The sequence below is a fragment of the Suillus subalutaceus genome, assembly GCF_016647625.1.
Source record: "Suillus subalutaceus strain FC151 chromosome Unknown DFJ58scaffold_206, whole genome shotgun sequence".
NCBI lineage: Eukaryota > Fungi > Basidiomycota > Agaricomycetes > Boletales > Suillaceae > Suillus > Suillus subalutaceus.
Window position 1 is genome coordinate 61,334 of NW_024540455.1, and position 20,398 is coordinate 81,731.

At 48.2% G+C, this 20,398-nt stretch overlaps 8 protein-coding genes across 8 annotated transcripts; 4 read left to right on the forward strand and 4 right to left on the reverse strand.

Annotated features, from left to right (window-relative positions):
* Positions 1–218: 218 nt before the first annotated feature.
* DFJ58DRAFT_735265 (uncharacterized protein) lies at positions 219–947 on the forward strand (the record flags this gene model as incomplete). Its single annotated transcript, XM_041386605.1, has 4 exons — positions 219–304; positions 359–484; positions 536–809; positions 849–947. The coding sequence occupies 4 exons, from the start codon at positions 219–221 to the stop codon at positions 945–947; spliced, it is 585 nt and encodes a 194-aa protein (XP_041236758.1).
* A 258-nt stretch (positions 948–1,205) lies between these two features.
* DFJ58DRAFT_735266 (uncharacterized protein) lies at positions 1,206–4,218 on the forward strand (the record flags this gene model as incomplete). The annotated part of the gene is made up of 11 exons (XM_041386606.1): positions 1,206–1,496; positions 1,567–1,639; positions 1,691–1,755; positions 1,808–2,273; positions 2,327–2,426; positions 2,486–2,651; positions 2,714–2,739; positions 2,792–2,871; positions 2,919–3,057; positions 3,113–3,801; positions 3,857–4,218. The coding sequence occupies 11 exons, from the start codon at positions 1,206–1,208 to the stop codon at positions 4,216–4,218; spliced, it is 2,457 nt and encodes an 818-aa protein (XP_041236759.1).
* A 1,324-nt stretch (positions 4,219–5,542) lies between these two features.
* DFJ58DRAFT_670048 (uncharacterized protein) lies at positions 5,543–5,896 on the reverse strand (the record flags this gene model as incomplete). The annotated part of the gene is made up of 1 exon (XM_041382833.1): positions 5,543–5,896. One exon carries the CDS (start codon positions 5,894–5,896, stop codon positions 5,543–5,545), a length of 354 nt encoding a protein of 117 aa, XP_041236760.1.
* Positions 5,897–5,963: 67 nt separating this feature from the next.
* DFJ58DRAFT_670054 (uncharacterized protein) lies at positions 5,964–6,992 on the reverse strand (the record flags this gene model as incomplete). The annotated part of the gene is made up of 2 exons (XM_041382835.1): positions 5,964–6,484; positions 6,644–6,992. The coding sequence occupies 2 exons, from the start codon at positions 6,990–6,992 to the stop codon at positions 5,964–5,966; spliced, it is 870 nt and encodes a 289-aa protein (XP_041236761.1).
* A 3,460-nt stretch (positions 6,993–10,452) lies between these two features.
* Positions 10,453–11,744, forward strand: DFJ58DRAFT_847204 (uncharacterized protein; the record flags this gene model as incomplete). The annotated part of the gene is made up of 3 exons (XM_041393420.1): positions 10,453–10,521; positions 10,651–10,733; positions 10,901–11,744. 3 exons carry the CDS (start codon positions 10,453–10,455, stop codon positions 11,742–11,744), a joined length of 996 nt encoding a protein of 331 aa, XP_041236762.1.
* Positions 11,745–12,565: 821 nt separating this feature from the next.
* On the reverse strand, positions 12,566–14,795 carry DFJ58DRAFT_735269 (uncharacterized protein; the record flags this gene model as incomplete). Its single annotated transcript, XM_041386607.1, has 9 exons — positions 12,566–12,867; positions 12,938–12,986; positions 13,034–13,449; positions 13,506–13,856; positions 13,911–14,047; positions 14,096–14,196; positions 14,250–14,276; positions 14,350–14,509; positions 14,554–14,795. The coding sequence occupies 9 exons, from the start codon at positions 14,793–14,795 to the stop codon at positions 12,566–12,568; spliced, it is 1,785 nt and encodes a 594-aa protein (XP_041236763.1).
* A 159-nt stretch (positions 14,796–14,954) lies between these two features.
* On the reverse strand, positions 14,955–17,277 carry DFJ58DRAFT_735270 (uncharacterized protein; the record flags this gene model as incomplete). The annotated part of the gene is made up of 11 exons (XM_041386608.1): positions 14,955–15,145; positions 15,208–15,334; positions 15,420–15,455; positions 15,512–15,582; positions 15,633–16,035; positions 16,361–16,423; positions 16,497–16,550; positions 16,605–16,758; positions 16,811–16,875; positions 16,917–17,139; positions 17,195–17,277. The coding sequence occupies 11 exons, from the start codon at positions 17,275–17,277 to the stop codon at positions 14,955–14,957; spliced, it is 1,470 nt and encodes a 489-aa protein (XP_041236764.1).
* An 842-nt stretch (positions 17,278–18,119) lies between these two features.
* On the forward strand, positions 18,120–19,924 carry DFJ58DRAFT_735271 (uncharacterized protein; the record flags this gene model as incomplete). Its single annotated transcript, XM_041386609.1, has 5 exons — positions 18,120–18,795; positions 18,852–18,929; positions 18,981–19,204; positions 19,270–19,657; positions 19,683–19,924. 5 exons carry the CDS (start codon positions 18,120–18,122, stop codon positions 19,922–19,924), a joined length of 1,608 nt encoding a protein of 535 aa, XP_041236765.1.
* Positions 19,925–20,398: the final 474 nt, after the last annotated feature.

Below are 20,398 nucleotides of genomic sequence, written 5' to 3' on the forward strand. Positions count from 1 at the left end.
GTACTGAAATAATGTGTGCGTGTTTAGGTCTGACAGCTCAGTAATTAGTATCACTCCATAGGCATCGAATTTACTGTTGGATTGTAATTCCCGTTGGACCATAATTTTGGATTCACTATTGGTCCGTAACCAGTTGTATAAGCTGATGATTTGCCACTGGTTGAAACTTTCAATTATTCAGTCCTTGTCTCCCACTCTCACTGCACCAATCCTTCAACATGCCAGCAGGTTGGCCAATCATTCACACCACCCCGGAGGCCAAGCTTGCAGCAGAACGTGAAAAGCAGCGCAACTATTATGCTAGGTGAGTTTCTGCCTGTATTTGAACCAACAATCATAAGACAATTTGTATCTGCAGGCACAAGGCCAGCATCAATTTGAAACGGCAGCTTGCTTCACATCACATGCCAAACACCTGCAAAATGGACTCCCAGGCTATCGATGTGCTGGAGGCAGATACTGCGCATGATCTCTCCCCTGAGCCGTAAGTGTTTAAACTTTGAAACATGACGGTGCTGAATAGTACATATTTTAGCAAGACACTTTCAGATTGCTTAGGGATCGTGAGAGATGCCAAGAACAAGCTGGTTGCTCTCGCTCCAACACCTATTGCATACGTGGAACAACTTCTCCACAAATATGTTGCATCCGTCCCAGATGCCACCGACGGTGAAGCCACAAGTGGAGATATTTCCATAATTAAGGATGCCATCCAGACCATTGGAAGTATCCACGACAAGGCGCACCATGGTCATGATAGGATTTGGGACATATGCGGAGTCTGTGATGAGTGGAGGGCCACTGAAGAAGTATGTCGAGAGATTTGTCGTCTAATGGCTTACTTGCAGGATATCTTGTGGTATCTCAACATAAGCTATGGTGAGCTTGCCTACGCTTTCGTGGCCAAGGAGTTGATGTATCAAAACGACGATGATCTGAGCCTGTAGCTCCGTCTTACACAGGAGTCTTAGTATATCACTTACTGCTTTACTTACTTCAGTGACTGTACAGGAGGCCATGCTCTCCATCCTTATGGGTGTAAATGTAACCAAAAGTGTCTGAAAAATTGAGTGCCATGGACACCATTGACCTTTGTGAATTACCAATGCAAAGTGTGTATGTGATCACAGTACTACTGTCTCACACAGTGTCAAAACAACAGCTTCGCAAGGATTCGCCCACAGCAGACTAATCGGATACACAGAATGTCGCAGCATAGATGTGCAGGACGACCAACCAAGCGGCCCAGACTGGTCAAGCACACACAAACTGTAGCCAACGCACCAGATCAAGTTCAGAGGCACCGCATATTCAGCCTACAGCCCACTGGACAAATTTCACTTCGAACATCGTACATCCCTGCCAACATCACAGATGATCTGGGAGAAAGTGCGTCTGATCCAGATCCTTGGAACAAAGTCGAGCACTCTGCGGATACCAACCTTCCATTTGCCGAGTCTGAGGTCCTGAGAGAGAGACATCAAAAAAACAGTGGAGTATGTCTTGTGTTTCAAACGCGACATGAAGCTTATGCTAGATTTTTAGAATAATCCTATATCTCTTTAGCTGCAGGAATGGCAGACCTACATCGATGAATTCATCAGATTGGAAGGAAGGGGCAAAAACTCAGGCAGCCCATGTCAGTGCGGTGACCTACATGTGGCTTTCAGGTGTCAGGATTGTTTTTCAGTCGAACTTGCTTGTTGCTCGTGTACCATCCAGTTACATGTGAATGCACCCCTCCACAGAATCAAGGTATGCAGTGTCTCTTATTTATCTATCTGTCTTTTACTTATGGAAGATGCAGCAGTGGAAGGATGGGTTTTTTCATCCCGTGTCCCTCAAGTCTATGGGCCTGTGCATGCAACTTGGTCACTACCCGCTTACCACCTGTCGCAAGCCAAAACCTGCTTATAACGATGACTTTGTTGTTGTTGACATCCATGGGATACATGAGATTGATCTCGACTTTTGCGGATGTGAGCATGAGGTGTCGCATTTCAAGCAGTTACTTCGCGCACGTTGGTTCCCTGCCACAGTGACCAACCCAAGAACAGCAGCAACATTTGCAGTCTTGGAATTCTTCCACTTGCTTTCCTTCAAGTCAAAAGTTTCCGCATACGAATTTTATCATTGTTTAGCTCGATGGACTGACAATACTGGTATCACACCAATCCGCGTGAGTCTACTTTCATCTTCCTCAATCTCACTTGATATGTTGGGCTTACTCCAATTCAGGATCATTATTCCGAGTTCCTCTGAATGGTTATTGAGTGGAGAAACTGCAAGACCTTGAAATGTTCAGGGTGTGGACATGATCCCGCAGGTGTTCACTCCACGCGCAATGGCAACTTAGCAGTGCTGTGTCCAGCCTGTCCTCACCCAGGTAAAAACCTGCCGGATGGCTGTGAATTGGAGCCTAACCAGTACGTGCTTCAATACATTAGCCATTGTCCAGCCTAACTAACTAAATGACTATCCTCAGATGGAAATATGGACTGTTCATCGTGGTTGATGCCAATTTTCGCCTAAAACGTCAGATGGTGTCCAGCGATGAAAAAGATCCAGGTCTTAGCCAAGGGTGGAGTTTTTTTGTTGACGAGAGAGACTATAAATATCATTTGAACGCGCACACTGGGATCGCACAAGAGGTATGTCATGACCTGTGTACTTTGACTATATAAACTGACAATATCCACTTTGTTAATAATAGAAAGCACCTGCATCAGCCACAATGCTGTAAATCATGCTGACACCAAGTCTTCGAAGGGTCTTGCTGCCACCGGAGTAGGCACTGTGGATTGCGCGCAGAGATCAAGGCATGGGAGATGGACCATTCACAGCCCAACCCCTTCCAGAGCAGAGTCGCCAGTACGTCGCCCTGCAAGACGTGTTTGACAAGTTGCTAATCAATGTAGCAATGACACAGGCAGCCGTGCGACTTGAATTGGCCAAGCAAGACGCAAAGGAATTGGAAGATGGATTAGCGATCCCACTCCACGCTGAGGTGACTTGCAGTGTGCTCCTCAGCACTGGAATTGACCTTGAACATACTCAGTAGGTGGTCTTGCAGCATTGGCGAAGTGTGTCTAACTTAATGCTTCCGAGTCAGACGCCGATTACGCGTAGATGCCTCCGCACTCGGTCAACATTCAACTGAGATTCAGAGAACTAAAATTTTGACACGAAGGACTGCACTACAACGGCGCCTAGATGCATGGACTGCAATCCAAACGGTCTATATGCCAATGGTCCCAAATCTTCGCACTTCTGCAACCCTCCTACCTCATAATGACATCACTGATGATAGTGGCTGTCCAACATCAAACCCCAACTCCAGTAACGCAGAAGATCTCCCGTTGCTTCTTCCTTCGGAAGTCTGTGGCGTCGTGCCATGTGATCAAAAAATGCTGGAGATGGAATGGTCCCTTCGATATGCACAAGCCAATGATGCTCTTAATGAGTGCCGAACCCACATTCGAGTCCGCCGCCAGCTATATCAGTATAAGACCCAGCATGTGCGCGGACAAGGAGCAAGCACACATTCTCAGAAAACGCTAGATGCCATTGAAGAACGCCTGATGCTGAGTCACGCCAAGTACGTGAGCGCCCACAAGGCGCTGGTGTCCCTTGCTCATCATCTTAATCGGGTAGGCTGGGAGCAGAAACTGCAGCCCTTGAAAAAGGCTCACCTTAGACCCATGGGAGACTTTGGAGCGCTGACTCAAGGGACAGACATTATGTCTTTGATTTGGTTGACGCACGGGATATCCGCTGACAACAACGAGGGGCTGCAAGACTGTGAGTAGCGTAATTTATTAACCGTCTTACGATTACTGAACTATCCTGAGGATAGCGCTTCGGATGGAATGGTGTAAGGCCCGTGCGCACCACAATAGGTGGTCGGAAGAAATCTTACTATTGTTAGAAGAGATGGAACGTGTCTTGAGATTCCTGGACTGGCAAGCAGCGCAGTGGGATTCACTGGCGTCAAGGCCATTTGTTGAGCCGCTGAAGGAGGAGGTGGAGGAGGGTTTTGTGGCTTATGCTTTCCGGCAAGTTCACATCCGCCACAGGCTGGCAGCTGTCTTCAAAGAGAGCTGGAGGACAGTCCCTGATCTCGTTGCCTCAGGTTTGGATGCTGATTTACTTGTCGAAGAGGATGACGGACCATCTCTTGATGAGCCGCCTTGCGAAGACGTCGAGAACACGCTGTAGCATATATGTACACTAGTACCGAAGATTTGAATTGATGGTGTGCCTTGATCTTGATCTTAGAACTGTGGGGTACTATGTTCTGGTTCCTGAGGAGATCACTCGATTGATTGTTGACAGATACAGGTTTGGACTCATTAAGAACAGCTCCGGCTTCTGAACAAAAGGAGGACGAGGAACAATCACACAAGGGATATATCCTGGAACGAGGAACAATCACCATGGATAGCTATACATGGGGGATATATCCTGGAATGGATAACTATAGTAGAGGATGTATCGTTCTGCCATAATGTGGTGCACGGTATGGATGCTGATTATAATCTGGTACAGGGCCTAGAGATTGTCCGCAGGAAGACGAATTGCTACCGTTCGAGAACAGTGTTCGGGAATCTGAATGGCCAAGGTACGGTGACCTGCCTGGAGCAAAGTTTGGCACACTCGGCACACACATACTAGGATGCAACGGTGTTTGTTGTTCATGCAGCAAGCCAGACCGCTCGTGAGACCCTCCACCGAACACGTCATCTTGTGGAGGTAAACCAGGTGCCAACGGGGACAATGGAGACAGGTGGGATTGGTCCCCACCTGTACCGCTGAAGTTGTATGGTGCGTCCATCGTCATATGGTGTCGGTCATGGCTAATATGATTTGGCATACTAGGGAAACTGGGAGGACCACTTGGGTGTTGCTGTGAGCTCTGGGAGCCGGACATCGTGGTGGTGAGAGGCAGGGAGCAATGAGGAGCAACAACCGGAGCCCCAGAGCCCCGTGGGGAGCGAGGTGAATCCATAGGAGAAGCATATGAACATATGGTAGCTTTGTATTCAGATGTTAATCCGACATGATTATGATGATATTCAGACTAAAATCAGACATGTAGACCCCACTAACCAGATATAATTCAGTGGTCGGAATAGTGCCAGTAATACATATTCAGACTCTGCAATAGCCAGTGTTCCTACGTCAGATTAGAACCCGAAACGGGTACTTCCCACTGCTCTATCACCTCGGGATTTGCATGATTTGCCACCTCTGATTACACACCGATTATGTCGTCTTTTCACACCCTGTCCAGACCTGATCAAAATCTCGTTTCCGCAGTGACTGTTCTTTTTCCATCCCTCGATGGCATGCACTCACGCAGCGTATCCAGATACTGTAGCAGCCACATTTCGATAGATCATCGAGCGTTGCTCGTGTGGTATGGGTGGCCTGTCAATTATTAGATTCGAACTTGACCGAGTCGTACTCGCACTTCTGATTTTAACAGCAATCGATAGACTCTAGCAAGTTACCACACTCTGTTACAGCGATTGTAGTGAAACTACGTATTTACATGTGGAATAAACTGGGTCCAAGCGACTGTATCGTATGTGCCAGGAGGAAGTGATCGTAAGCTCAGGAACATGAGTACAATTATTGTAACACGTGCAAATACGTAAAACTCCGTGAAAAGCACGCCAAAAAACAACGCAGGGTCCGAAATCCATCTGCCGTTTTCCAATGGTAGTAACCTGTCCTCCGTACGGACCGTACCCAACATCGCTTGAAAAATACAGAGAGGCACCAGTGGTGGTGAACATACCATCCCAATGGAAGCCACACGCCATAATATCTGCTCTGTGTGTCTCTGAAACAAGAAATTCCAGCCCAGACAATGTATCGCTCCAAATACCATTCCACCGGCGCACCCGGTGATCAATGAGATCATTGTAGTCGAGCCAGAGTCTATAAGCTTGTAGCCGCTACCAAAAACCATATGCGGTGGTATTCGGGTTTTCCATGAACGTGAACTTGAATACAGTCAAATCAGAACAAGTTCTGTCAGGAATATTAATAACATACTGGTAGTCCTTGTTGGTTAAGCTGTCACCAAGCGGAGGAGCGGTTACCTCCGAGTTCCAATGAACAATATAAGGACGTCCTATGTCCTTAGGCTTCTTAAACCATAAGCCATAGGAAATGCAGGACAGAACGGTTACACCCAGGGTATCAATTTCAAGCAGTGTTACAGGGAGGTTCTGGGCGTAGCGGGCGATGAGCTGGATGACAAACCACACCAGCTGAAGAATAGCGACACATTTTGATAGCACATCGCCCTTGCTTTTGTCTTCTATGTCTGCCTTTGTGATGACAGGTATCTCCACAGATCCGTCACGAACAAACCCCAGGAGTTCGTCGGGTGTAAGAGTGGCCCGCGGTTCACCATCGACGTAGAGCACGAATCCACCCATCCGTGCGAAGAACCCATGCGTCAGTGTCCATCCTGTGAAGGCATCAGTTTTATGTTAGTTTCTTCCTGATTGAAGAGTTCAAGTATGTATCTGACTTGCGCATGAACTTCGGCTTGAATTTGGAACGTCGCCAAGTAACGTGACTGCTAGCTCCCTCTGCCATGTGGCTCGACGCCGGGCACATTGGGTACCAAATGCATCATTAAAATTTCTTGCAGCTTGACAAGCACTCAAACACTGCAATATGGCACAGGCAGTCACGAGTTCAGGGGCGAACAACGCTATAACCATGAGGCGTAGACGATAAATGGTAATAGAAATTACCCCCTGGTCCATATGCGGAATGTCCGGATGGATGGCAGTCCATGTGCACGCAAACAAAGTTAAGCCACAGCTCGAGAGAATGTCCCACAAGGTTCTGGTGTTGTAGGATGGAGGGTCACTGGCATCGAGTGTAAGGATATTGGTATCGTTAAGACCCGGGAGTGAAGCACGAACAAATGGAACGCAGATGAGGACAGCGCAAAGTAAGAGGATCATCGTGAATTTGAGGGCATATTGTTTGTTCATTCTGCTCCCTTTTAATGGGTGCAGTTGCGTGTATTAATCCATGCATGATTGGGCCAGGTTCACACGCTGGCTCTCATACACATGTACAGGGCTCCACCCCACCAGACATTAAACAATGATCAAAAAAAGCCTTAAAGCTGTCATACGTTCTGGTGTGGCAGGATGCATGCAGAGTCGCTGGCCTTGCTGAATGTATGGATAATGGTGTCTGTTCATTCAGATCTGTTTTGAAGGGTTTAATAAGCCAGATTCAAGCGCTAGCGCTTATGCACAGGTGCATGCCTCGAGGCCATCATAATCACCGACGGCGCAGGAATCTAAATGTGCGGTGTTGCGATACATGTCCGATGTGGTAAGTCTGGCGATGAGATGCAAGATGTGCTGGGATAGTTTCATCATTGTCTAGCAGTATGGAATGCAGAGCACATCACTTATAGCCAGAGTGTCGATTTAAGCAAGGTTATCGGAAGGTTGAACGTAACGGACAACCAGCTGGACGACGAACCACGCAAGCTGAAGCATGGTGATACCGTTCGATAGTCCACCACCTTTAGTTTGATCATCTGCGCATGTCCAAATCCACCCATCCACGCGAAGAACCCATGGGTCATTGTCCATCCTATGAACGTGTCAGTTGCATGTTAGTCCTGACTGGCCCGGAAGAGTCTGAGCACGTAACTGACCTTTAAAACTCTGCCACAGATGGGAGCACTCGAACTTCCACTTGCGTCATCAATTTATCCATGGTAAGCCAGGTTCAAGCACCGGCGCTCATACACACGTGCACGCCTTGATATTACTGACGGCACAAGGAATCGAAATATATGTTTCGATCGGAGAGAGCTGACAATCGACTTTGGCTGTACCCAACATCTCGCGATCTCCTCCAGTGTGATGTATTTGAGGGCGTTGCAGGCGCACCACACAGGCTCACACAAACAGTCGTGACTAAATATACGACTCCCGACTAGTAGAATTGTGAGTGAACGACAGGAACAACAGTAGATTGAGACGTACACCAGTAATAGCATGCGTGACTTCAAAGTGTAGTCTTGGACTAGCTGCCATTGCAACACCGTCACTGGACATCCTGCGATACTTGCTAGGACTCATCATTTAGCACACGGCGACAAAATATAGAATCCGATGCATTTCATAGTGCAGATAATACAAAAAACAGCTGAAAACGACGCGAACAAAGGGGCTGAACCATTCTATACGAGTCTGGCTGCACCCATTTCATGTGGAGGGTATGATCGAGAGTGTTGCCGGAACGGTTTGCAAGGTCAGACTAATACAAGACGGACCACGGTGGAACGTTGACGGTTGAAGATGCAATCTTCAGAATAGGCGGACTTTCAATTATTCCTTTCGCAGCACCCCTGAATTCTTTTACATGCAGAACTTCCTCGAATGCCTCCTCCGCCTTCATTAAAGCTTAAGGAGTGAATGTCATCATATTCTCACTACACCGCACCTACAAAGCTGATCGATCATCAGCCATGACGAGGTGCGGTTTATTGTTATCGACAGACTCACGAGTTATTTCAAAGATCGAAGACGGCCTTGGGAGCGTTAAGGAAACAAGGGATTGGTTGAATATGCGGATGTGTGTTATGTGTCCGTGTGGTGCGTGCCCATTTGCATGCAGTGAGGTCGAGGATGTTGCCTATGATGGGGAGGGGTTTTGGAGGTAGGAATATGCGAGGAGTGCGATGGCTAAGGAGTAAGGCACCTGTCAACGCCATTGATATTGGACGACTTCCGTTCAATCCATTCATCATCACATGCACATGCGGAGGCTTCGAACTTGGCTTTGAGGTGCGTATATTTGCACTTCAGTCAACCACTTGAAATGACCTCTTAGGTCTATGTGTTTGTGGCTAGCAAAGGACCTAGTGGGTGTGTTCTAGGATGGTATTCCCAGTATTTTACCCCATGTACTGGGATGTCCCGGTCCATACTGAAGCAAGTATCTGGGCCATCCCAAGGACCTATTTTTGATCTTTCCCAATCCCAACTGGGATCACTCTAGCATGTCTCTGGGATGTCCCAGGGCATTTATCAGGAGGGCTTTCCCATCATAAATAGGGGTGATAGGGGTCCTTTTTCAGACATTTTGACGGCATAAAAATTCACGATTTGTACATCCATAGAAGGAGTAGTACTAGGTATGCAAGGCCAGTATATGCACTTGAGACAAGATTTGATATGGGACAAAAACCTGCAGGATTTTTGGCTTGAAACAGCGTCCTAAACGTAAGAGAAGTCTAACTGAGTGCAGCACTAGTCATTGAGTAATGAGGTTGTCTTGCGAGCAACATGCAATAAAATGTGGGAGCTTTACTTGCGAGTCTGTTAGAAGACAAAGAGGGGGGTGGCACAGACTTGGATATGCAATAAAATGTGAGAGCTTTACTTGCGAGTCTGTCATAAGATGACAGGGGGGGTGCACGGAAGGGGGGGTGGCAAAGATAATATGCAATAAAATGTGGGAGCTTTACTTGCGAGTCTGTTAGAAGACAAAGCGGGGGGGTGGCACAGACTCAGATATGCAATAAAATGTGGGAGCTTTACTTGCGAGTTTGTTAGAAGACAAGGCGGGGGGGGTGGCACAGACTCAGATATGCAATAACATGTGGGAGCTTTACTTGCGAGTCTGTTAGAAGACAAAGCGGGGGGGGGTGTGCAAGGAAGGGGGGTGGCAAAGATAATATGCAATAAAATGTGGGAGCTTTACTTGTGAGTTTGTCATAAGATGACGGGGGGGTGTGCAAGGAAGGGGGGTGGCAAAGATAATATGCAATAGTGGGAGCTTTACTTGCGAGTCTGTTAGAAGACAAAGCGGGGGGGTGGCACAGACTCAGATATGCAATAACATGTGGGAGCTTTACTTGCGAGTCTGTTAGAAGACAAAGCGGGGGGGGGGGGGGGGTGTGCAAGGAAGGGGGGTGGCAAAGATAATATGCAATAAAATGTGGGAGCTTTACTTGCGAGTCTGTCATAAGATGACAGGGGGGGGTGCACGGAAGGGGGGGTGGCAAGATATATATGCAATAAAATGTGGGAGCTTTACTTGCGAGTCTGTTAGAAGACAAGCGGGGGGGGGTGTGCAAGGAAGGGGGGGTGGCAAAGATAATATGCAATAAAATGTGGGAGCTTTACTTGCGAGTCTGTCATAAGACAGCAGGGGGGTGTGCAACAAAGGGGGGGGTGGCATTAGATAATATGCAATAAAATGTGGGAGCTTTACTTGCGAGTCTGTCATAAGACGACGGGGGGGGGGGGGGGGGGGGGTGTGCAAGGAAGGGGGGGTGGCAAAGATAATATGCAATAAAATGTGGGAGCTTTACTTATCTCATGTCTGCTGAGTGTCGTAAGGGGTGATAATGCGGAATCGCTTATTCTTTGCTTGCAATATGGTAGCAATATGGAAAATGGTTTGGCACTGTCCAAGGTTCTTCCGGCTATTTCTATGTTACTGTTCCTGGCTGGGAATGTTGATAAAATGATAAGCCATCCTCTCATTCGTGACGGGGTGTTGCATATTCGACTCGAGTAGGCCATCATATACAGCTTGAGAGATGAAGTTTCCAATTTGAGGAGGCATCCTGTATTGTGTGTTCAGGAAGAGGGCATGGTCCTTGAGATGCTTGACCTCGAAGATGCTCTTCAGGTCGTGGATATCATCCTGACCATAGTGTGGCAATTGTTTGTCATCGCCAATGAAGCAAAATCTTTCTAATGGAGGTAATGAGAGGTGAAGAGAGGAATGTAGGCGCCAATCTCAATTTGGGATGCTATCTAGAGGGGGGGGGGGATTAGATAAATCTGACTAGCTAATGGCACTGTTCGGGCTCTCCCGCCTACCTCTCTAGTACTATCTGGGCCTTCCCGCCCACCCCATACACATCATCGGGGCTCTCCCGCCTGCCATTCAAATTAGCAACTGGGCTCTCCCACCGACCATATACGCATCCTCTGGGCCTCTCCCGCCTACCAATTCAAATCAGCAACCGGGCCTTCCGCGCCAACCCTACCAACACCATTTGGGCTCTCCCGCCGACCATATACGCAATCCTCTGGCTCTCCCGCCTACCATTCATCAGCAACCGGGCCTTCCCGCCAACCCTACCAACATCATTTGGGCTCTCCCGCCGACCATATACGCATCTTCTGGGCTCCTCCCCCGCCTACCGTTCGATCAGCAACTGGGGCCTTCCCGCCTACCCCTACCAACACCATTTGGGCTCCCTCCCGCCGACCATATACGCATCCTCTGGGCTCTCCCACCTACTGTTCAATCAGCAACCGGGCCTTCCCCGCCAACCCTACCAACACCATTTGGGCTCTCCCGCCGACCATATACGCATCTTCTGGGCTCTCCCGCCTACACGTTCAATCAGCAACCGGGGCCTTCCAGCCTACCCGACCAACACCATTTGGGCTCTCCCACCGACCATATACGCATACTCTGGGCTCTCCCATCTACCGTTCAATCAGCAACCGGGCCTTCCTGCCAACCCTACCAACACCATTTGGGCTCTCCCACCGACTGTATACACATCATTTGGGCTCTCCTGCCTACCCCTCTACTACTATCTGGGCCTTCCCACCGACCCTAATTATACCAGTTGGGCTCTCCCCGCTGACCATAATGACACTATTTGGACTCTTCCATCTACCTCTCAACTACTATCCAGGTGTTCCCACTCACCCTAATTATGCTATTATATGCTGGCCTTGATCAGCTCTTGTAGACTTCGGAGTATGTTCAAATCACATGCATTTCAGTATTGTATTCAACCCAAAGTGCACATATTTCCATTTACCTGAGCACAATGAACACAAATCCATCTGAATATAGAAATTGAAATCTACAAAAAGCAATATTGTGTGCAAAGTACATGTTATGCTACATAATTGCTAGTGTGGTAGACTGAATAGGATGACGGGCAAAAGACTTTGCAAAGTTTTGATGAGATGAGCAGCATTCAGCAGCCATATACAATTTGACACCCTAAAGATATAAGGACTTGTGGTGTAACGGTTAGAGTGTGTGATGCCTGCATAGCATGTTTATGTGAGTTCGAACCTGCCAACGTGCATTTTAAATATTTGTTTTTTTTCTTCAGCAGAAAAATCCGTGGAGGTCGATTCAATCCTCTTGCATGTGATGATAAATTATGTTGCCATTCGTCGTTGTCACAAACATTCTCACAGATATAGTGCGCAAACTTAATTTCACACGTTTTGGGCCGTTGGTACACATATGATTGCATTACAAGATCGTCAACAAAAGGAGACAGACATGACCTGTCTTGTTCCGACACATGGGAGTACTGAACATTACATGTGAAAGCTTCATCCTCCGCGCAAGAGACAACTGAAGTGATGAGGTAGCCCGAAGGTACAACAGTGAGAGGTACACGAAGTACAACAGCTAGAGGTACCCGAAGTACAAAAACGTGAGGCGCTAATATGAACAACCAAAGGCAAGCAAAGTCAATATGAATGAGTGGACAGCACAATTCTTGCCCATGTTAGTAGCGAAACCGCGAAGGCCCGTCTTCATAATGAGAGTCACCAGCTCTCCTTACTTGGAACCTCTGATTGAAATCATCAGCATGATTTTGCCGGCGTGAGTGAGCAGGACGTCCAGGATAAGAACCATCATCGCTAAGCGCGACAGGAGAAGTCTCGCGTTGCCTGTAGGTGGGCCGATAGTACCTTGAGCGAGATGGATCTCGCTGAGGGTATACAGGAGGTGAACGAGAATATTCACGGCGGCGGTTTGGGGCAACGAAATCTCTGTCCTCACGACGAGGGCCTGGGTAGGGCAAGCCTAAGCAATTAAATTAATATATGTTGGAAGTCGTGGAAAGGTAAGACATACTCCAAGTCTGCATCATTACGAGAGTCAGCGGGACGCTCCTCCATGCGGCGCATGAATGTAGGGTCAACCTGAAGAAGATCAACATTGAGTCTTGACGGAATAGCGTAGCACTTACCCGTAAAGGTTTCTTCGCCTTGAACGGCAGGCTAGCCTGTCGTCTTCCACCACCGACAGGTTCATCTCTGCTTGTAGGCAGAACAGGGCGAGATTCACGATCAAACACATTTGGGACTTGAGGAAGATGAGTGTCCTCGCGGATGTACTGCTGTGAAATTGGTAGGGTGACGTTGGTTTGATGGCAAGGTCGGGGGGCTCGGAGTGACAGGAGATTCATGATCACTTGGCAGCGTGTCGTGAGTAGAGGGAGTCTGACCATCCGGATGTGCTTCATGAGCTGCCAATATATCTTCAGGGACAGACCCTTAAATTTGGCGGAGTCTACTAGCTTGCGTAGCACAACATCCAAGGCACTGGTCACCAAGGGAATGTCGAACATCTCCGGCACCTCGTCATTGAGCTGCTTGATACATTCTTGCACAATCGACATCAGAAAACAAAGGTATAATGATAACGTGGAAATGACATACCATCTGGCCAAGCTGCGAACTCGATCTCGGGTACATCGACATCTAATTCACTCATGACGTCTTCCACAGTGCGCCCCTGACCTCGGCGCTTGCCCTTCGACTTCTTTTTCTCTAGCTCTAACAAGCTCTCAGCTTCAGTGCGGAGCTCTGCCTCATAATAAGAATGCGCTTTGCGCTTGATGAAAGGAACGACAAGTAGCTTGAGGTGCTGAGAACTTAGGTTGTGAGGATTGAATTCGGGACCGATAGGAAGGACGTCTTCAGGCCAGTTCTTAATCATGAACTTGTACTGGAAAGCATAGTCAAGAAGCTTCCGCCACTGGACTGCTTTGGGTTGATACCCAAACTTCGCTATTTGAGCAGAATCCAATGAATCGTTGAATTTGGACAAACTTGAGTACTCACAAGTGTGCTCGAGTACCATAATTGGCCATATCCTCCTGTAACGGTCGCGGGGAGCCTCGTTTGGCTTTGAAAGTAGAATCTCGTAAGCCCCTACTCCCCCCATGAACTGCGGCACGGATATATTGTAGCCTTTCGCTCTGTGAATATATCAGGAGGTAGGAAAAGTCCAGAATAATAAGACGTACTTCGTTGCAGTCACGACCCAATCTAATATTGCGCGAGCATCCAGTTGATGCTCATTGATCAACTTGACTATGAGGTCGGAGCCCGCGACAAAGCCGGATGCCTGTCGAGCAGCCTCGTCTTGTGTTTATCAAATATACAGCCGATGGCCTCGACTCCTTCAAGGCGAGAATAAGCAGACAACTATTGAGGGAGAATGAATGATTGAGTCATTAGTCCTTAGTTTATTTAGAATGCGCTAATGAAGTAGATGTACCTTTCTTGCAATATCCTCCCTCATTGACAAAATGGTCTTGGCGCGTGATTGATTGGTATTGCCGCCAGTAACGTTATAGTTGCGAATGATGTCCCACTCTTCGTCATCCTTGCCCATCGCATGATAATGTTTGCGTTGACGTTCTTTCCAGTCGATGATGCTGAGACTCTCGAGTTAGCATCATATACACCACAGAATGGGGACTGACATTCTTTGTCCTTGCGGGGTGTATTTATCCATGACCAGCGTTGGTGGGCATTCCAATCAGACTCTGATCGTGAATGCTTGATGGACAGACCAGCCTCAATGAGAATAGCGCGCGACTTGCCATACTTGGCGCCAATCACCCGAGCTTCTTCTGCTGTTTTCTGTCCAAGTTCCTGAGCCTCATCGATGCCCTCCTGACATAGCCGTCCACGCTTTAAATGACCTGAGGGTTTCTTCATTCTCACTGTTCAATGTCCGGCGTCGGGCCAAAGGATATACTGGCTGGAGTGGGGTTCCACCATGTAAATAGCTGTGCTTCTTGCGAACGGTTGTCGAGTGAGATGTTTTTGGGAAGTGTTGCCAAGGTATTTCGATTCGCTGAAGACCTTTTCCTGCGCTTAGCAGGCGGTGAAGACGGGCTGTTGTGGTTTGGGGTCGAGGTCTTTGTTTGCATCTGACTCATGGGCGGAATCTTGATCAATCTTGCGGGGCGGGCCTTCACGGTAGCTGGTATCCGATGAAGAGCTTTGAGAACCATCATCGAATGTAAATTGTAGCTGCCCTTCTTGACCCTTCGAGGCCGAAGTCTCTGGCTGCGTACAACAGATGACCATCAGCCCTCCCCACTAAGAAAAGTAAGATAGTACATACCTTGTGAAGTCTCGAAGTCCTTGTTATTTTCGCCACCCTCAGGCTCTTCATCGCCACCCCTCAAGCTCTTCATCGCCACCCTCAGGCTCTTCATCGCCATCCTTGGCGTCGTTGTCGCTATCACCTTCTACGTTGTCTTCACGGTGACAACCGTCAGCCTTCCCAACGATATACTAAATGAAAAATAATATACCTGAAGTCTTTCCACGTACGGAGCCATCATTATCCTCATCCTCATCTTCGTTAGCCTGGCTGTGTTCACGGTCTTCATTGGTCATATCATCATCGGCATCATTGTCGCTACCGCCCCGCCGTTCATATCATCATCCATGCGAGTGTCCGTAACGGGTACGTCATCGTCGATGTCAGGTGTATCTATGAAAGGGGTTAGTATAGTTATTGTTGTGAATGCCGTAAGTCATTACCTGGGGGATGGTCGCTTTGCAACTCCATTCCAGAAGAGACGGAGTCCGCTGTGGGTTTTAAGTGTTGTTTGCGAGGGCGAGCAAGGATTCGAGCATAGTCCTCAAAGGTCGTACCCGAGGAACGTCGGGGTAAAGGACGAGGTTTTGGCCGGTGAGGGTCATCCGGAGCAGGAGATGACTCGGGGACAGCATTTCTTTGGCGCTTATTATTTTGTTTGGCGGGGGGGTTGATGGCAACACCACTGCGTGTGCGCATGACATAGGTGCCAGACACTGTGGGGTCATGAGTGCCAGTACCGGTAGCACCACGACGGGCTGCATTTCTGGTAGACGGTGCCATTGAAACGTAGGCGGGCTTGATACTGAGAAAAGGGGTGCTTTCACGAATGTTGAAGCAGGGCAGCTTGTGAAACACGAAGTCTTACAGCTAGATTTCAAGACTCGAAGTCTTGACAGGACGATAGAAGAGTACAGAAAACTAATGGTTGCGAGTCAAAAGAAGAAAGATTCTTGTTTAAAAAACACGAACATTGCGGGTTTTAACTAATGGTAAGGCGCCCAATACACATCAAGAAATAATATTCCAAAGTTGTAATCCCGCCCAATCGACACCGAAACGAACAGAGGTACATTGAAAGAACATTGTTAGAAAAATGGAATATTCACCGCAAAGGATCGTATACTAACTTATTGGGGATGGCCCACATTAAAAAAGCTTCGAAACTTACGAAAATGAGGGTCCAAATGGGTGATGGGGCGAATATGAGCTTCTCCGCGCGTAAGAGTCCAGGCTACTGGCGGTACTGATGATGCCATGGTCATCATCAAAAATCTCCTCCAGCGTGTCGAGAAAAGAATGCTTACAATTATACGCGCCAGTGTCCCTACCATATTTTGCATACCCCAAACTTTGATTATCTGTTGTAAGTAGAATGAAACGATTGTATAATTGTAAGATGGGGGAGGACGTACCGATCGGTAGTTGGAATACAAAGATGTTGAGCGTTCAAAATTCCCGCAGACGATGAAATAGAATTGAGTTGCTGGACATGCGCTTGCGCAGAGAACGAATAGATAGTGGCGCAGTGTTGAGGCATCCGACTCGTAGTCAGACAGCCAGACAGTGCTGGATGACGCGAAGTCACCCAGCCAAAGCGTGTCTGCCTCGAAGGCAGAACCATGCGATCAGGCCAGTCGATGCGGTGGAGACAAGGGTGGGAGATGAGGATGTCGTTGAAAAATCCTGCGTGTAATCAATTAGAATAGAGTTAAATGGACACATACATTTGTAGAGGATGGATGTGGGCGAGGTGTTGAGGTAGGTAGACCGTAATCTGACTCGTAGTCAGACGGCCAGATAGCGCTGGATGACACGAAGTCATACAGGCAGAACTTGTCTGCCTCGAAGGCAGACCATGCGATGAGGCCAGAGGTTGAAGATGGGGGCAAACGATGAGGGCAGAGGGCAGACGATGAGTGGAAACGGGGCCAAACATTGATGAGATTACTAAATTGGTCGAAATCAGAAGGGCTTTCCCAGGCTTTGGTCTGGGCTTTCCCACTCTAGGTAAGGGCTTTCCCACACTGAATCAAAGTGTGAAGTCCATTTTGAACGCTTTTCCTCATCCTCAACGCCACTCCTCATCGCGGCGGCTCACATTCCCCAGCCTATTCCCCAGCCTCTACAGTCTACCTTCGTGGTGGGCGTCCTTTGAGCAGCAACTTCGTGTTGTTTGCTACTATCGATTGCTTAGACTTCGGTCGGCAGTCTTGTCATCCACCAGCTCAGTATCGTGCTACGACCGCCTTGATTTATGCTATTATTACTAACATCACGCCCTCACCAGATCTCTCCCATCTTTCAAGACTCTTACTGCCTTCGTGGGTCTTAGACTTCATAGGTAAGTACATTCGTTATTCGTCACGCTATTATGACTACATTAGGTCTTTAACCAGACTCGCTCAAGACTCCTGTCGCCTTTACAGTAAGTTCGTTCATTACACTGATTCATGCTATCATCACTGACACCACGCCTCGTCAGATTTCTCCTGATCTTTCAAGACACACTCTCTATCGCTATCTGCCCTTCGTGGGTAGCATTTTAATCGGCAGTGACTTCGAGTCGCTGTTTCGTTTAAATGTCCTTCCGCAGTGACTGCGAGTCGCTGTATCTATTCCCCGTTCTCGATATCAGGGTTCCTGGAGCTACAACCATGTCGATTCCTGTCTTCAAGCCCATTCATGCGCGATGGTGCCGGACGTTTTGGGCATCTTCGTACCTCTACTACTCTTGATTGACGATAGCCAGGTTACCTGACGGAGCCACTGATGCTTTCTGTGTGTGGCTACATATGGCCACCGAGTAATCACACTCCCAACATGAAATTCATTCCCCAACCCGTGCGACAACGAATCCGACATCATTCAACAAGCGCGCGCAGATGGTAGATATTGGGCCCTGGATCCCTTCCAGTGGCCGCAGATGTATGACGACTTATACGCTCGAAGTTTTGGCAATCCCACGCCAGGAAGCCTATGCGGACGACTCAAGCATGATGTACGCATGGTTCAGACCAACTTTCGCAAGTGACTTCACGCCCATTTCTCCCGGCAATCTTTTTGGTCAACTCAAGACCGACATTGTCGGCCATCTCAAGCGCTTGTACGAGAAGGCCAATACGCGGGTTAGCAATTACAAGGTTGCAAGGTCCCACAAGGAGGATCATGTAGTTGGGTGGGCGCATGCAATGCGCGCTGTCTACGAGCGCTTCCAGCAAGCCATGGCCTGGCGCGACATCGTCATAATCGTTGCTGAATATCAGCGCCGGTTTCTCGATATCTGGGCGGTTATAGACTATTACGAAATTATCGAGCCTCGCATGCGATTCGTCGACACTACGCACAAGGTTAACCCCAAATGGATGGGTTGTTTCACCGAAGATGTCGCTATCGCTACGAAGGTGCACGCTGCTGGAGTTCCTGTCTGGCTTATTCGCGATGCCAGACTTGTCAATGCCAACATGAACATCGTCAAAGTCGTTTCCTTCACACCACCCGATGACCTCGTCATCGGCATGTATCATGATCCCGTCAAACTCTTCGCCCAACCATTCGACATCATCAACAGAGGTCCCAATAATCGCAAGCGTCATGAGGCCGCTCGTCAGCCGTATTCCAACTTTGAGAAGCTACCGGTTCCAAAACCCCAAGTGGAACAGATGGTAACGAGGGAGTCATTGGTAGGAAGGCGCGCGTAGACAAAGGGAAGGCCAAAATGAGTGCCAAGCCTGCGCCGTGTAAGTTCAGCATTCTTCTTTCATGGTTGTTGTGACTAATTAATTCCTCAGACAATGCAACCGCTCCGCGTCAGAATAAAGCTGTATCTGGCCGTGACAAGTGGTCTGATATAGATCACCCTTATATGCCGCCAATGAACTCTTTCTTCAAGATAGCGTTGGAGGACGCAAACAAAGATATTATTCGCATCAAGCATCCCAGAGACAAAATGGATGATGGGTACTCGCTTCCCGATCCAGGTTTATTCGTTAACGTTCTTTCCCCGCAATCCTTGGTGAAGTACCTTGCCAACTGGCTGGCATGCCGCCCTACCTGGATAGAACGTGTCTATGACGAAAGGCCTCGACCTCTCCTCGCGCCCAGAACTGGCGCGATTTCTTGATATCTCAGCACGCTCAGGAACCTTCGAACACGCGGACGTCCGGCAAGACCAGCAAGTCGAAAGCAGCGACTGCTTTACTTTTCCAAAAGGAAGTTCCGGTACTGCGGGCCTTGTGGGCAGGACCCACAAATGTTCACTGGCGTGGAAAGGATATAGCCATTTCCACGCTCGACAATCCCCCCGCAGATCTCGCACGCCAAATCGTATATGAAATCTGTGAGCAAAGTTTTCGATATGAGCTTCTGGACCTGGATGAGCATCTTGGGCGCGATGCACGTAAGGACAAGGAGGCGAGGAAGGAAAGGATGGAGCTTCTTCGTAGCATCTTCCTCGAAGTCGTTGAAAGTTTGGAACAGGGACTTACCTCAAGAGAACGACGGACTCAATGCGCCATCTTTCGACGCCGCTTTACCATATTTCGAAAGTTTCCGCAAGGTGTTGTCAGCGTGGGAGCACTTTCCCGAGTCCCTCAAACAACCTTTTGATGCTACCGGACGTGAGCACAACATATGGAAGGGGATGAAGGAATGTTGTCTCTTTTACGTTCAGTCTTATTTCGACAATACTGGTCGTCCACCTGTCGTTCCTCACTTACTGTATTCGGTCGCCTAGATCTAGATGCTGTGTGCTCTTTTCCCATCGCAATCATTGTCATCTTACGAATTTAATTCACATATACCCCCAATAGTCAATAATTTGTATACCACCTTGTGTTACCCATTGCTGTTGCAATCACATGGGATTTTGTCATGGTTGAACAGGTTATCTTAGATATCAACGTTTATTTTCCGCATACCGCTAATATTTCAGTTTCACAGAGCAGAGTGTACACAAACAGGTAGAGTTCCTTCCTTCACATTTGCTAGCCCTCATTTGCTCCAAAGGTTGATCGACGTATTCGACCACTTTTTCGTCTGTGTATTCGACGCAAGTTTGGGACTTCGAGTCCCTCCTAGTAGTTGACTTCGTGTCGACGTTGACCTTGGTGCGGGCTTCGTGCTTGCCTTCGACTATCTCCTAGTCGACTTCGGGTTGACACTGACCTTAGTGCGGGCTTCGTGCTTGCCTTCGTGTTGACACCAACCT